The sequence below is a fragment of the Camelus ferus genome, chromosome 18 (genome assembly GCF_009834535.1).
Source record: "Camelus ferus isolate YT-003-E chromosome 18, BCGSAC_Cfer_1.0, whole genome shotgun sequence".
NCBI lineage: Eukaryota > Metazoa > Chordata > Mammalia > Artiodactyla > Camelidae > Camelus > Camelus ferus.
This window is the reverse complement of record NC_045713.1, coordinates 36260261-36277537: the sequence shown is the minus strand read 5'-3', so window position 1 is coordinate 36277537 and position 17277 is coordinate 36260261. Positions and strand designations below refer to the sequence as shown.

General features: G+C 40.5%; 1 protein-coding gene and 1 long non-coding RNA gene across 3 annotated transcripts; one reads left to right on the top strand and one right to left on the bottom strand.

Moving 5' to 3' along the window:
• Positions 1-1248: 1248 nt before the first annotated feature.
• Positions 1249-8418, top strand: LOC102514443. Its single transcript, XM_006179100.2, has 3 exons — positions 1249-1256; positions 1802-3759; positions 8285-8418. The coding sequence occupies exons 1-2, from the start codon at positions 1249-1251 to the stop codon at positions 3735-3737; spliced, it is 1944 nt and encodes a 647-aa protein (XP_006179162.2). The 3' UTR covers positions 3738-3759; positions 8285-8418.
• A 7650-nt stretch (positions 8419-16068) lies between these two features.
• LOC116657616 lies at positions 16069-17237 on the bottom strand. 2 transcript variants are annotated; one of them, XR_004312805.1, is made up of 3 exons: positions 17114-17237; positions 16658-16810; positions 16069-16379 (listed from the first exon to the last, which is right to left on the bottom strand). It is a non-coding gene; the product is annotated as an uncharacterized LOC116657616 (long non-coding RNA). The 2 variants fall into 2 exon arrangements; XR_004312804.1 differs by lacking the exon at positions 17114-17237 and having other exon boundaries at positions 16658-17107.
• Between the last annotated feature and the right edge of the window lie 40 nt (positions 17238-17277).

The following is a 17277-nucleotide window of genomic DNA, read 5'->3' as shown; positions in this document are numbered from 1 at the left end:
GTGCTCTACACTGGAATTTGACACAACATTGTATGACTATAACTCAATAAAAAATGTAAAAAAAAGTACTATACTGTCATAACAGTAGAAGAGTGATGTATCCACTTTACTGAAATGAAAGAAAAATTTGATATGGCCAAGCTTAGGAAATTATTAATTGGAAGAAGATAATACTGACATATATATGTTTGTGGCCAGAAAAATGATAATGGAGAAACTACAGCAGATTTATAACAGGGTAGAAGCCACCATTTCCTCCCTTTAAATTATTATCCCACATTTGTGCCTTACTTGCTCATAATTTTATATGCAAAACTTCTGCTTCTATGAAATCAAATATAACTGTTTAACGTATTTTATAAATGACTTTCAATTTGTTTTGCAAACTCAACAAGCAGATGAGTTATTCTCATTTCTGTTTTAAAAATATTACAGACACAGAAAGGTCCCCAACGGACATCAAGGTCAGATGCAATCAGGGCACTTCTCATGTAAGTTAACATTCACCCAATCCTAATATATGTAATATCGAATGAAGAAATACACTATGCTAAAATCAAAACCATCTTGGTGCAAGTAGATCACATATTTTTATGCAATTTATCAGTGCGGGATTATATTTTGAAACCAATGGAAAAAGATCACAAATCCTCCAATGAGAAAACCTGCCAATATATTAAGCTTCATGTTTATTTGAAGGCCTATCCCCTTGCTTACAACAAAAGAAAGTAAATTTGCAAGTATGCTTGATGCATATAAACCTTCAGCAAGACATATGAATTGTACCACCTGAAGGAGAAAATAAACAAACAACAAAAGAAATAAAGAAATTGGAACTGTCAATCACTGGATTAAATGATCAATTATTATGGGAAATAGACATACTTAAAAATATTATGATATACAAACATTCTCATTCCACCTTTGACATGAAAATATAAAAAACTAAATTGTCTTCAGATTTTAATTGGTGAAAATTAATTTCAATGAATATATCTGATTTATAGCAAGCACCACTAACTTGGTTCTTAAATATTCTAATGATTTAATTACTGCTGAAATTTCATCTTCAATGATTTTTAAGCAGCATGCAGTATCAGCAATTCGTATCTTAAAAATCACCACTATGTTTCGAGCTTCTAAAATTGATTCACAAATTTTGCTTAGTATTATCTAATCTAAATTTGGAAGCAGACTTTATGTATTTTTTAAAATAATACTAGTCACAATGTTGGGGTCCTGCGAAAGATGGTTCTGTAAGTTTAAAGTAATTAAAAATTAAAGGTATTTATTGGCTCGTGAAAATTGTAAAACATGGCAATTCTCGCCATTGAAAACGAGATACACAAAGAAATACATTTTAAAATTGTTATCGGTACTTTCTTCCATTAAGGCCAAGAATGTCAGGTTTCGGTATAAAAATTATATTTTAACTTAAAGTAATGTGAGTTTTAATACACCCAGTTTTCAATATTTTTTCAACTACTTTAACACTGAAGGGAAAATTAAAATGCTAGAAACTGGAGAGAAGGTGGTTGGAGGGGAGAGAATTCACCCCTAGCTCTGCTATTAACAAGCACGTCATAGTCCAGTCTCCAGGGGGCAAACATACAAGCTCGTAATTAAGATCTGTGTATCAACAGACCCTAATCTAGCCACTTCACCAAAACAAAGGAAAGCGTTTAACTCAGAGAGCAGCAGCACCTGAGGCCGAGAAGTACCCCTGGCTGAGAGGGGTAAGTTACTGTAAGAGAGTCCTTGCCCTTTGCCCTCCTTCTGGATTTCGCTCTCGTTCTGGAAGGCGGGGGCGTGGGGAAAGGAATGTGGATACTTCCCTCCCTCATTGTGGGGGAAGAGGGGAATCCACAACACTGTCACCAAAGGAAAATTTTCCTCTGGGAGAGCCGGAGGCTCTCAAGCTCCAAGAACTCTGCAGGGTCACACCGGGAGCAGACACCGCGCATGCGGAGAAGGCAGCCGCGCGGGCGGCAGGGCGTACCGCGCCTCCGCCCCGCTCTGGGGCTGTGTCTCTTTCTCTGCTCCTCGCAGGTGAGCGGCGGTCACGCTTTGCCGCCCCTCTCGCCCCGCCTCCTGTGCTGCTCGCGCCCGCGGCGGCGTTGCCATGGGGACCCAGCGGCCGCAGCGGGCCTGTGGCGGCGCCGCCTGCCGGATCGCTACTGCAGACTTGGCGGCGGCGACAGTGGGAGCTCATGGAGCTTCCGATGAACGCCGTCGACAAGAGTACGAAGCGGACGGGTCTGGGCCGTTGCAGGCATTTCTTTTGGCTGGGCGTCGCTTTCGACACGGTGGGCGCGACCCTGCTGTTCACCGGGGTCTTCGCGGATCTGCTCTTCTACGACCTGCTGCTCTACCTGGGTTCCATCATCATCTTCCTCAGCCTCCTCTGGTGGGTCTTCTGGTACACCGGCAACATCGAACTGACTTCCGAAGAGGCCTTGAACAGGTCCTACCTCTTGCCCTCCGCCACGATACTGGAAGCCCTGAACCAGACCATCAGCAACCGCTTGTCTTTAACCATCGGCAGCATTTCCAACACCTTTTTGCGGATCCGCCGGCGGCGGCGGCGGCGGCGGCGTCACCGCAGGAGGTTCCTGGAAGGGACTGCTTCTCTGAATATGACTGTCACCGGCCAGGTCGAAAACCAGCCAGACCAGGGGGACCACGACAAAAGCGGGATGAAAAGTGTCAAGGAGAGCGGCGACGTTGAATACTTTGGCAGAGAGGATCTGCCCAAATTTGAGGCTGTCGAAAGTTTAAAGGGAGTTTGCTCCCTGGGACCTGATGCCCGTCCCCTGGGTCCTAAAGCTGGGGTGCTGAGGTTTGTTGAAGGACAATCAGTCCCTCTGGTGCAGCCATTCACTCCATCTTCTCTGGACCAGCCTCTAACTCCAGCCATCCTGGCCTCTAAGAGCCTGCCCACAGTCCCTTTGGCTTCTAAGAGCCAACATCTACCTATTCTGACTTCTAAGAGCCAGCCTGTAGTTTCCTTGGCCTCTACCAGCCAGCTCCCTTCAGGCACTCTTGCTTCTAGGAGCCAGCCTGCTATTCCCTTGGCCTCCAAGAGCCAGCCTGTAGTTTCCTTGGCCTCTACCAGTCAGCTCCCTGCAGACACTCTTGCCTCTGAGATCCTGCCTTCTGTCTCCTTGTCCTCTCAGAGTCAGCCTCTGGCCATCCTTACCACAGCTATCTCTGTGGCCTCTCAGGGCTTCCCCCTGGTACCTGTGGCTGCACAGAGCCACCTCCAGATCCCTCTGGCTTCACAGAGCCAGCTCCAGAATCTTTTTCAGACCAGTCAAACTCAGCCACCACCTGTTCAGGCTTCTGAAGCTCAGAGTCTGGCCACCCCCGTCTCTCTGCTCCAGCTTCTGCCCACTCAGTCCTTTCAGACCCAACCCGTGGACCCTCACGTGGCTGAGGCTTTCCAGGACTTTCAGGCTTTGTATCACACCCAGCAGGCCTCCCAGAGCAGCTCTTTAGTCCAAAGGATTGGACCAAGCCGGTCTCCATCTGCCCCAGAGATTCAGGAAAAGCCAGTTGCTTTCAAGAGCCTGCCACCAGCAGGCCAGGAGAAACCCACTGACACTGCATCCCTGCTCCCTGAGTCCCCAGCTCCAGGGGCTCAAACCCAGCCGTCAGCGCCCCCGGGAGGGCGCCCACCCCCGTCCCAGGAGAGGAAGCGCTATTCCCTAGCACAGAACCAGACCCCAGCCCTCTGAGTGGCCCTCAGGCCTCCGCCAAGTAAGTGCCTTTGGAGGAATACCTGCGGTATTCCTAAATTGTTTCTGGGTCCATGTTCTGGTGGGTTCCTCAATCCCTTATGTTCAATAACGTTAAGTTACTGGAGATGCAGTGGCCTCTTCCTTCAGAGATTAGATCATTTGAACTTTGTCAGTTTTTGAAACCTAGTGCTCTGAGTAGATGAGTTGCTGTTAGGGTTTTATGGCTCTACCAGCATGATCTTTTATTTAGGATTAGTGGGGAGAGGGTGTTAATTATACTCCTCTAGGAGCTCTAAGGTGGGGGGAAGGCAGGGGTACTCTACAATGTTACTGAAACAGGATGATTTTGGATGGTACAGGGACACAGCATAAATAGCAATGAGCCTTCCAGCGGGAACGTTATTCCCTTTTCAATTCTTTTTCCAGTCTTTCTGATTACATCAAAGAAAATGTCCTTCACGTGGGGTTAGTGGTCTCTTAACACCTCTGTAACGCTTTGGTAGGCAACAGCGGCACCCAGCTAGGATTTAAAACCATTTGTGTTAACAAAGTTATTTCAGTGGATAACTTCTATTTATGCCCAGTAACACTGGTTTTTCTATTTACAATATTGATGGTTGCTTTTCAAAATCCATTTATTTAGGTAAAACTACTTCACAGGAGTTAATGTAAAAGTAAAAATTAATTGTAGAGTGAAACTTGGAAAGATTCTGAGGTTTGGAAAATATTTGGTTGTACTAAATCACATAAGCTTTCTACTAAATCACAAAACCCTTTATGCTGACCTATTTGATAAATTTTATGGTTAAGGCTATTGAGGATGACTTCCACTTAACTCCCAACCCATTGTCAATTAGAAGGGTAGAAAAGATCATGTGAAAGTCAAAACTGGTGACCCTGCTTCTCAGTGGGTTAAGTGCTTAGTGTCAGTTTCCTGATCTTTCTCTCTAATCTTTTTCCTTAAATTCCCTTCTTTTGGGGTGCAGGGAGGAGAAAGAGTATAGAGCAGAGCAATACTTTGGAATTACGTTAATGCTCCTTGTTTAAATGCTACTAACATATTCAAGAAGGTGTTCATCCTTATTTCATATTGGTTGGTTTCATTTCCAGTGTGGGGTACAACTGAATATTAAGTGGAAGTCAGACTCTTTAATTTCCTTACAGTTTTCTCCAACTTGCCTTTAAGAGAATGTATAACACTCTCTAGATATACACACACATAAATACGCTATAGATAATCATACCGGCAAAGCATTTTAGCCCTTTTGATTTTGTATAGTTTGGAAACGTGGATTCTAAAATGAAATACATTCAGTGGTTCATGTTTATTTCTTTTTTTTTTAAACAAAAGAGTAAAACACTAACAAAACATAATGGTTTCAGAAGTTAAGGATTTAGTTTAGTATTATTGAAAAAGATCATTCTTTTTTTTCCCTATTAATTCTACTTTTTTAGATTATTTGTATGATTGAAATAATTCTCCACGTAATTCTTTTTTGGGAGGCAGGGGGAGGTAATTAGGTTTATTTATTTTTAGAGAAGGTACTGGGGATTGAACGCAGGACCTCCTGCAGGCTAAGCATACACTCTACCACTTGAGCTATACCCTCCCCTGTCCATGTAATTCTTGAAGGAGTACTTACTAAGTGCCAGGAATAACGGTAAACACATGTAAACCTGAAAGGATGTGGACCTTGCCATCAGAAAGCTTAGAGATTATGTTCTCTAATGAGGAGAAAATTTTAGACAAGGAAGGAGAAGGTGTAGGTTGGTGTCTTTCTAATAACTCTTAGTGGAAGAATTATTTTTGACAGGAAGAGCCATGGAGTGCCTTTCAAATAATTCATTGAATTTCTAGCAAGTGCCAGGCATTACATTAGGCACTGGGGATTCAGAGATAAGATGTCCCTGATCTCCAAGTGCTCACTATTTATCAAGGGAGACAGACCTAGGAGTAACTTACAGAGTGTGCTATAACTGTAAGTGTGCTGAGTCTAGTCTCAGTCTCCCGGAATACAGGTGTGGGCTGGGTGAGGGAGCTTTGAGTTGGATCCTAAAGTAGGTATTCCTTGGACAAAGAAGATGGGGAAAACATTCCATGCAATGGGAAAAGCATCAACAAAAAGGCTCAGAGGTTTCACAGCCCATGGCTTGCTGGGGACACATTTGGGAAAGGATCACCTGAGGCTGTAGTCAAGGGTGCTTGGGTCTTGGAGGTTGGGGGTGAGGAAGCTGGAAACCTTTGCAGGCTCTTTAAGCAGGGTAGTTGTGTTCATAATTCTACCTGTGGGTTCTGTTATAAAGTTATGGCAATAGGCCAATAATTAGAGAATAATTGCAAAGTTCTCTCCCAGTTAGTTCTAAGCTGAAAGCAGCCCTCTTAGATGTTAGTTAGCAACAGTTTCTAACCAAAATGTAGGCTCCATGCATAGTCATGGATATTCATTGGAAAACACTTTCAGGTGTTTATTTACTCATACGTAACTTTTTTTTTTTTTTTTTTTTTTTTTGCTACGAAGATGGTTAACAGGCCCTTTCCAGATTCTTGGACAGCAATACCATAGAAATGAATACTGCTTCCACAGGATTCCTAGGCAAGCAAAGCTTTTTATTGAAAGAAATAGTTTACGCACAAAGGAGAAGGCAGTGAAAAAAAAAAGGGCCAATTCCCCCAGTAGAAGGGGTGAGCTGCTTTCATAACAAAGGGGAGAGTTTGTCTCATGCTCACTGATAATTTCTGGAAATGATCAAACTTCTTTGATCAGCAGCAGGTAGCTCCGTGGTGGCTGTCAGCGGGAGGGAGTGCTTCGGTAAGGGGAAAGAAAGGCAGGGGAATTTTCTGCATGAAAGCAAGGGAACAGATAAGGTTAAAGTTTATAGTTGAGTCTCTTGTCTTGTGGCAACTAGGTATACTTGTTAGCGTAACAGAGGCAATAAAGTTAGTCTTTTATTCCTTCAAGCCTGCCTTTTTTTTTTTTTTTTTTTTTTTTTGCCTCAGGGACTCAGGCCCCCAGGGCCTTTGTTCTTTAGCTTGCAAGGCCTGTTTTGTCCTTTTCCAAAATGACTGTACTCTTGTCTTCCAATCTCCAGATGGCATCAGGTAGAATGACATCATTATGATGCATTTCTCTATGTTGATGGTAAGATAAGTACTTAATCTAAAACAGAAGTTGACAGATATTTTCTAGAAAGGCCCAGATGGTAAATATTTAGGCTCTGGGCTAAAAGGCAAAATGCAGGATATCATGTGGCTGCTTGTATAACAGGAGAGTAACTACTCCTGCCCACCTGCATGTCCCCCTGCCCCCACCCTTGCTTGCTGTACAGTTGCTTTGGCTCCCGTTGCAACATCAGCCAGAATCATCCACCTGGCCAAGAGCAACTGGCCCCAGGGAGAGGGAGACTGGCCAGGCAGGTCTGGCCTGCGGCCAGTGTGGTGTATTTCACTCTGCCCCAGGGACACCCAGGTCTGAGGGTGTCATTCTCTCAGCAAACCTGGCCATTATCTCATCTTTGTCTGCTGGCTGGAGGAGAGGTAGTCTCTGACTTCCAGACTGAGATTCCACCATGTGGTGCTAGCCGTTGGCCAATGGTGGAATCTAGAATGTGTTGGTGATAATGTTTAGGCCCCGAGCAGACCGCTGGCCAGACAGGCAGGCAGGCACTGGGAGCTCTGGGGAGAGCAGGAGTGGAAACTGATGCCCGGGTTTGGGCTCTGAGGCTCACAGCGATAGCCCCCAGCAATACAAAATTGCAGACTGCGGAGAGGTGCTACTGGCATCCAGTGGGGAGAGGCCAGAGGTGCTGCTGAACAGCTTACCACGCCCAGACAGCCCCTCCCAGCAAGGAATGCTTTGCATTAGTGCAAAGTTGAGAAACCCTGATCTAGAATAACAAAGAATTGCACTGTAGTTCATGAAGTACTTAAAAAGAAGAGAAAACCTTATTTTGATCCTCAGATGACTCATTATCTCTTAAATAGTAATGGCATCTTCTCCACTAGACCATGAACATCTTACTCACCTTTGTTTTATTCATCTTTGTATTCCCACTGGTATAATTTACAATCAACACACACATATGGGGCGTTCATTAATAACAACAGCTAATGTTTATTGGGTGTTTATAATACACTACCCCTGTGCTAAGTAATTTGCAGGCTTTATCTCATTCATCGCAACAATCAGAGGTAGGCACCATCATTATCTCCACTTCAAGAAAGGTAGATTTGATATTGGGAGGTTATGTAATTTTTTCAGTGTCACACAAATGGAGGAGCTAGAATTAAGGTGTAACTGATTTGTTATAAGGTATATATTACAAGCTTTCCTTCCATGTGAAGGTTATTAATGAACCTTTTTCTGAAGCCTGTTAATGGTAACTTGAGCTGTAATACCCTAGATCAGTCTGTGGGTTACTGCTCTATTTAAAGTTTTACTTCCAGAGAGGGAATGAAAATCCACAACACTTTAACTTTTTGTTGTTGTTGTTCCACTCTGTGTTTATAAATCTCATCTCAAATAAAACTGCTTTTTCCTTTCCAGAGCTCACCAAGATTTCTTCAGATTTAAGTGCCAAGTTTATAAAAGCACATTTACCTTAATCTCGTTTTGGAAGCCTCCGTCTGGAGCCCTGACCTGTGTCAGACCAGTGGACTTCACCAGACTGCCTCTGCGTAGTACACATGTTTCAGTGTTGGAGAGCATTTTCCAGCTGCAGATAATAAAGTTATTTATTGCCAGCATTTTGAGCCATAATAAACTGTGCTATTCCAAATGAATTTTGTTTTAAAATAAGTTGACTTTTAAAATAGACTTCTCTTGTGAAAGCATTCCAGCATTCCAAGTGGAAAATAGCATCTCACGTACTTTGGGTGAAGATGTAAGTACAATTCTCACAGAAAATGGACATTGAAAAATGCAGCTCTTTGTACCTAAGGATACTTTGTGACCTCATTAGCTATCAGAAAGGTTATTACAATCTATGTAGTATAATACGCTATGATTTGTATTTATATGTTCCTTTGGTTTAAGTAACCTGAGTTTCCCTTTTTGCCAGGGATTTAAGATTTGCTGATTTGATTGCATATTTTAATGATAATCAAATAAAATTCATTTGGGACTGTTTTCTTCCTTTGTATCAGTGGATTGTTTATGCAAGAATGCACTAATACAGGGATAGTTTCCTTTTAAAATTTCCAGTTATAGGCAAAAGTACATTTTTAGGTGGTACAGTACTTTGGATCAAAACTTCCAAAAATTTTAGCTGTTTTTTATATTTCTTCCCCCTTTCTGTCCTACGCTTCAGTATTTCTATATTTATAGTTTGAAAAATTTTAACCCAAGCTGGGAATTGCAAATACTTGGAAAAAAGAATGAAAGGACATTGTGTTAAGTGTGATAAGCCAGTCACAACAAGACAGCATACTGTAGGAGTCCACTTACATGAGATTTCTCCTATCAGAGGATCAAATTCATAGAGACAGAGAGTAGAATGGTGGTTGCTAAGGGCTGGGGAGAGTGGGGAAGGGGAGTTATTTAATGGGTCCAGAGTTTGAGATGAAAAGAGTTCTGAAGATGGTCACCTTGAAAGAAAAATAGAAACAATTTTAATCATCTTAATCAATACAGATGTTTATGTATTTTAAGAACACTGGGTCCCCAAATGACTGACTGCCTTGAGCAGAGCTGCCCACCAACCTGGACTGCACACATCAGGCCTTAGCATGAAGGAAAAATTAATCTCATTATTTAAAAAAAAATAACAATTAACAAAAATAAAGCCACTAAACTTTTCTGGTTTATTTTCCCCCTATTTTAAGAGAAACATTTTTATACTACTCAGCCATAAAAAAGAGTGAAATTTTGCCATTTGCAACAACATGGATGGACTTGGAGGGTATATATATATATTTATATATACGCAGAGAGGGAGAGAGGGAACATTTTTTATTTTTTTTAACAGAAATAGTAGGATACCATACATCTTGTTCTGTATCTTCCCTTTTTGTTCCCTTTTAAAGTTTGTCTTAAGTGGTTAATGTGCAAGTTAAATCTGATTTTACAGGTTTGTAAACTTGAAGGCTAGAATCATCTCTCTCTCTCGTATCTCCCACGTGTTATAAGAAATACACTGAAGTATTTTGGACTTAGTTTTATTCCTCTAGTACTTAAGGTCGTACTTGACATAATCTTGAAAAAGAATCAATTTGTGTGCTATTCAAAACTGTACTAAGCATTTGATTTAATGTCTCTGGCCGAGTCAAAACTCAGTTGTGAAAAGGCCAGAGATAGTAACAGTGAAAAACAAAATAACATCGTTCAGAGAGTCTCATTTTTTCCTTTGGTCTTATGCAAGACTTCTAAAACTGGAGTCACTAAAAGGATTAAACTGATTTATTCTGTATTTAGTACACACAAAGTGCCAGGTACTGCATGGAACACAAAGATGTTTCAGTTTCTGCAGAAATCGTTTCCTTTCTCTCTCTTTTCACTCTTGTACAGCCAGAAATTAAGGGCTAACTAGTCCATAACTAGATAATCAAGCCCTAAACAATCAGGCAGTGGCTCCGGTTTTTAAAATAACGAGTTTAAAAAGCCACAGGAACGAAACGGTAAGTATTAAGATGCAAAATATACAAGATGTTCCTGCTGGACAACTTATGAATTATTTTCTTTTCAATAAATCCATCTCTTTATCTCATGGGTCATCTGACTGCAACTACATTTCCCCTATGTACAGGGAAATAAGTGGGCAACTCCCACTGTCTTTTAACTAGAACCTACTATGTCCTGCTCACTGTGCCAGACTTTGTGGTCTATGCTTTATGTGCTCCAATCTAGTCTTAAAAAAGCTTGAGAAATTGTTATCCCCATTTAACAGATAAGGAAACTGAAGTTCTAAGAACATTTAGGTAGTTTCCCAAAGTAACAGAGTGAAGGACAAGGCTGGGATTTGAATCCTGCTCTGTGTGACTCAGTTCCGAAAGGTGAAACTCCATCAGTATAACCCATGAAAAAAACATTTTTTTAAGTTTTTTAAATTAATCTTTTTTAAAAAATACATTTTTATTGAAGTATATTCAGTTTACAATGTTGTGTCAATTTCTGGTGTACAGCACAATACTTCAGTCACATAGGAACATACAGACATTCATTCTCATCTTCACCATAGGTTACTGCAAGATACTGAATATGGTTCCCTGTGCTATACAGTATAAGCCTGTTGTTTATCTATTGTGCATATATATATATATATTAGTTATTATCTGCAAATCTCAAACTCCCAATTTATCCCTTCCCACCCCCTTTCCCCCTGTAACTATAAGTTTGTTTCCTATGTCTGTGAATCTGTCTCTGTTTTAGAAATAGGTTCATTTGTGCCTTTTTAAAATATTTCACATATAAGTGATATTATATGGTATTTTTCTTTCTCTTTCTGGCTTACTTCACTAAGAATGACATTCTCCAGGTCCATCCATGTTGCTGAAAATGGCATTATTTTATTCTTTTTATGGCTGAGTAGTATTCCATTGTATAAGTATACCACAACTTCTTTATCCTGTCATCTGTCGATGGACATTTAGGTTGCTTCCATGTCTTGGCTGTTGTAAATCATGCTGCTGTAAACATTGGGGTGCATGTGTCTTTTTGAATTATATTTTTCTCCAGATATATGCCCAGGAGTGGGATTACTGGATCCTATGGTAAGTCTATTTTTAGTTTTTTAAGAAATCTTCATACTGTTTTCCATAATGGCTGCACCAAGCTACACTGCCAGCAGCAGTGTAGGAGAGTTCCCTTTTCTCCATACCCTCTCCAGCATTTATCATTTGTGAACTTTTTAATGACTTTTTTTCTGACTGGTGTGAGGTGATACCTCATTGTAGTTTCTTAAGGTGCTTTTTGTTATACTTTTTTAGTAATTGGGAATGGATTATACAGCTAAATACAGTTCTAAGGTTTTTCTTTACCCTCTGTTATGTAAGTAAATTTTTAGTTAAATGATTTAGTGTAACTGAGCAGAACTCTATGGGGTCTTCCCAGGACAGACTCTTCCCTGCCCCGTCTTCTGCCTGTCTCTTGTTTGTGGAAAAACTTTAGCCTCCTAGGCTTTCCTCAAGTTTCAAAGAATAAATTTAATCAGAGAAATGAGGAAATGCAGAAACAAAGGAAAATAATCAAGCAAGAGAAAATAATAATAGTTCAGCTATTAAACAAAGTCAAGGACCTTTAGTTCCTCCTCAAGGGCTTATAGATAATATTCTGAGCCATATCCTTTGAGCTGTTTTGCAGATACCGAAACCCCTTCCAGGTGGAAGAAGTTAACTGTATGCTGCCCACAAGCACATAGACCTCAGACCAGCTGGAACCAGAAGGACTAGCTGACCAGAGATTTATGGCTCAAATAATTTTCCACCTGCAAGCGAGACACGATGGCTGCTTGGAACCATGTCATTGAGACATTCATCTCTGAAAATAGAATTTGGAGAAGGGTGATGGTGGGTGAGATGAAGAGGATTAACTGAGGAAATAGCCAAAATTCTGAAATAAATGAATGATTGAGAAACCTTTTGTAACACAAATACTCATTCCTTTTTCCTTTATATTCAAATTACTGTTAGCCTTTTGCAAAGAAAGATACAAAGCACAGAAATCTAAGCTGAATGGATGTTAAATTTAAGAAGTAATATATTATTTAACAGCAATTCACGATGCTATAATCTGATAATGGTATTGGAGTTCCCTCAACTCTGGACTGTTTAACTAAAACACTAACCAATATCCCCTTTTCTCCTCTTGCCATGAGGACTTGCACACACTTCTCTCCCTGCCTTCAAAGCACTGTCCCCTCACAGCCTCCTGACTCCTTCATCCTCAATGATTTTTTAAATAAAGTTGCTCTTTTTTTTAAGGATTTTCTTGGTGGGGTGGTAATTGGGTTTATTTATTTTTAGAGGAGGTCCTGGGGATTGAACCCAGGACCTCATGCATGCTAAGCACATGGTCTACCACTTGAGCTATACCCTCCCCCACCTTTAGCAGTTATTACTTTCTCAGGGAAACTTCCCTGAGCTCCCTGAAAATGTAAATTCTGCACATTACAGAACCCGATAGCACTATGTATTTGCCTTTAAAGAACTTAATAGATTTGTAAAATTGATCAATGATACGTTTGATCAATGTCTGTTTCTCTCACTAGGTGGTAAGTTCCAGGAGGCCAAGGACTGTTACTGTTGTTAGCGAACCACACACTCCCAGTGCTAGCATAGGGCCTGGGACCTAGGTGTTCAATAAATGTTGAATAGGTGAATATAGATGGTAACTACTACTAGACTGAAAGTCTGTAGGCAAAGATAAAGTTGAGGATTGCTGGTCCTTACCAACCAAAGACCAATTAGAAAGTCAGATAAAGCTAATTTCTGAAATTGTGCCAATAAAACTATAGAAAATATGTTGATTCATAACAAGTCAGATACAGTTGCCTTCTGAGGAATTTGGAGGAGAAATTAAGGTATTTTTCTCTGTAGCATCCTTCTGATGAAAATCTGGAAAACATTCCAAATAGGCATTAAATAGCATGAGGCTCTTGCACACTATCACCGTTGTCTTCCAACAGAATAAAATGGTAAGTGATATTTTTAATATCCCCCAAAAATATTAAAGGCAAAAATGGAAATGTTATGACTGTTTACAGATATAATTTTGTATATTATATTTTACTGTTTTGTTCTGTAATTGTTTCACATGTTTTGTGTCTTCAGTTGGACTAAAAGTTTTTACTAAAGCCATGCTTTATACCAGTGGTTCTTAATTTTGGCAAAACTGTTCCCCAAGGGCATTGGGCAATGTCTGGAGACTTTTGTTTGTCACAGTGGGGTGGAGGGGAATGCTCCTGTCACCTAGTGGCTGGAGGCCAGAGATACTGCTAAACATCCTACAATGCACAGGACAGCCTCCTCCCCTCACAAAGCATTATCTGGACCAAAATATCAATAGTGCCAAGGTTGAGAAACTCTGCTTTATTTTTTATTTATATATATTATATCTGAATATAGTATATAATACATTGATTAGTAAATGTATTACATTATTCAGTAATTAATATACATTAATTATGTGTATATTAAAGATATACAGTTGAGCTCTTGCATTAATGGAGTTTTTATAAAGATAATTGACTCATAAAATAATTGTTGACTCTTTTTTGAAAGGGGAGAGAAACAAATGGGATAGTTTCTACTGGCTTTGCTATTTAGAAATTGTTTCATCTGAATCTTCCCTGCGAATCAGTCACTTGAAACACATCTACAGAATGTTAACAGTGACCCCCTCATCCACAGCAAAGATCCCCTGGAAGCCATTTGGTACAATACGACCTCACCTTGCTAGATTGGCTTAGAGGAGGGTCCCTGACTCCAATGTAGTCAGTGAGAAGATCTTTTAAGATATCCTATATCCTTAGAACAAATCCTCCCTTTCTGCCTTGACTAGCTTGAGAGAGTTTCTGTTACTTTCAAGCCAAGAGGGTTTAACCAACAGAACTACTCTAGGGATGATTGTAAAATTCATCTCCAGGGGAAGACTGCTCTTTTGAAAAACAGTTTAATGGATCTCCTGGGTACATGAAAGTAACGCAAAATTTCATTCTGGAATGAAGAAGCTCAGAACAATTAGGAACAAGTGTAATGCATAGTGACGTAAAAGGATGACTACATTGTGGGCAGGGCTGCATCTTTGCAGGCAGCATGTTAATGCTTTCTTGCTGTTGTTGGAGAAGGGGGCTTTATTATTATTTTTATTAGAGTTGGAGATAAAAAAAGATGGGAGTCTGGGGAAGGTAAGATTGGATAAAGGAAGCTTTTAACCTGGCAGGCCAAGTTGGTCTATGGAACAGAGTGACTGAGTAGAGGACCCTCAATGAAGAAACATGACCAAAGAAATCCAACAGTGAATTATGCTATTCAGTTTAAGATTTTTCCTGTAATGTGCTCAGCTTTCAGTAAAAAAAAATTACATTTAACATAGAAGACTTGTCTTAACTGTGCTTTGTGAAGATAAGGAAGGAGCTGTGCTCAAGTTAGGGAGAGGGTATTGCTGGGGTTGTATATTGGCACAACCACTTTGGAAAACTCTTTGTGTCTTATATATCCTCCAAGCCAACAACTCCATCCTAGAACAATTCCTGCACACATGAATCAGGAAACTATATAAGAATATTCATAGCAATGTACATTATAGTGGGAGGGGAGAGAGGGGAAAGGAAACAATTTGAATGTTGGAGATAGGAAAATGGATTTATAAGTCATGGTATATTCATATAATGGAATCTATATGGCAGGGAAAACACATGGGGATGGAAGCATAATGTTGATTGAAAAGAAGCAGCAGTATAATGGTACAGCACAGAAATAATTTTATCATTGAAAAGTAATGATACAAAAAGTAAATGGTATATTGTTTGGGAATATATAGTAATTTCATAAAGAAAAGTTGAAATGATTTTTAAAAATCAGGATAGTGATTATCTTGAGAGGAAGCAGAGAGAAGGTGGGATCTGGGAGGAACACATGGAGAAGCATCAATTTTATATATATATATACAATTATATGTTTCCTTAAAAAACTAAAAATAGACTTACCATATGTTCCAGCAGTCCCACCCCTCAGCATATATCTGGAGGAAGCTCTAATTTGAAAAGATACATACACCCCAATGTTCATAGCAGCACTATTTACAATAGCCAAGACACAGGAAGCAACCTAAATGTCCATTGACAGATGAATGGATAAAGAAGATGTGGTGTATATATATATACAATACAATACTACTCAGTCATAAAAAAGAATGAAATAATGCCATTTTCGGCAACACTGATGGACCTGGAGATTATCATACTAAGTGATACAAGCCAGAAAGAGAAAGAAAAATACCGTATGATATCACTTATATGTAGAATCTTAAAAATGACACAAATGAACTTATGTACAAAACAGAAACAGACTCACAGACATAGGAAACAAACTTATGGTTACCGGAGGGGAAAGAAGGTGGGAAGGGGTAAATTGGGATTTGCAGATACTATTATATATAAAACAGATAAACAAGGTCCTACTGTACAGCACAGGGCACTATATTCAATATCGTATAATAACCTATAATGAAAAAGAATATGAAAAAGAATATACATATGTATGTGTATTACTGAAACATTATGCTGTACACTGGAAATTGACACATTGTACACCGACTATACTTCAATAAAAAATAGAATTAAAAAATGTAAAATACAGTTCATAGAGGAAAAATAATACAAGTTGTTTCATAAATTGGGTGTACAAGTGTTCATTTTACTACGCTTTATAACTTACATTAACACATTTCCTTTTGTACATGTCAGACTTCTTAAAAGTGAAAGAATAAAGTAATTGTCAAATTGCTTGACAGTACAGAGTTACACTTCTACTGACTGAGAGTGGGAAGAACTGTGATTTTTTTTTTTTTTTTTTTGGTTCTGTTTTGGTAGTAGAGGGGAAGAGATTCCCACTGAAGCAGCTGTCTTGAACATCTGTGTGAGCAGGGCACAATTTCTTCTGCTCTTGGGACATTGATGATTTCTGCCCAGCAATCCACAGGAACTCTAAAGCAGTCAGGAAAGAAATGGTGGGACCACATGGAGACAGGAGAAAGACAGTTACTGATTTTACACTGTTGCAAAAACAGAATAGTGTTTTATATTTAACAAATTGTTGTAGCTGGCTTAATGTCCTTTTGATATAGTTCTAAACAGTTTCCAAAGGTTGCAATATTTTTCCTTCTTAGAAACTGAGGGGAGAGGCAGCCCGTCTCTCCCTCTGGCTCCCTCCCTTGGGTACACAGCCTTGGCACCTGTTGTTACTATGCCTGGAAGACCCTTACCTGCTGTGTTGGTCTGGCTGACTCCGGTACCTCCTTTTAAAATGTAAGTTCCAAGGTTAACGCCTCGTGGAAACTGTCTCCTCTCACCCTTTGATTTCTCATCCCAGCATCACGACAGCTGTGAGGTTTTGGGGGTAAGTCGCTTCGTCAAGCCTGTTTCCGCAAGGATAAGATTAGCTTGGATGTCTGTGAGGATAGTGCAGTGGGTACGAAGAAGCAGGTTCAAGCCCACTTTTTCAAACCTCAGCCCGCCCCACCTCTCTGCAGGTTTGGGTTAATCACAGGGCCTTAGGTTCTTCAGTTAACTGAGGGATGCTTTGATTCGAAAAGTTAATACATAAAACACCCTGCCATCGCTTAGCACCTCCCCGGGTCCCCTTTCCCTGGGACCCTCAGGGCTGGACCACACCGCCATCCGTAGCTCTCTCCTCCCAGTCCTAGCTCTCAGAGCCGCACCTCGCTGGGCTGAGAAAGTCCTCCAAGCCCAAGGAGGGGCCTGATGCAGGGCGCGGAAGAGAATGTTTTCGCGAAGCTCTAGCCCACAAAGCGCACGCCCTTCTCCTCAGATGGGGTTCCTGATTGGCTGAAGGCCGTCGCTCGCACGAGCGTCTTCCGGGATG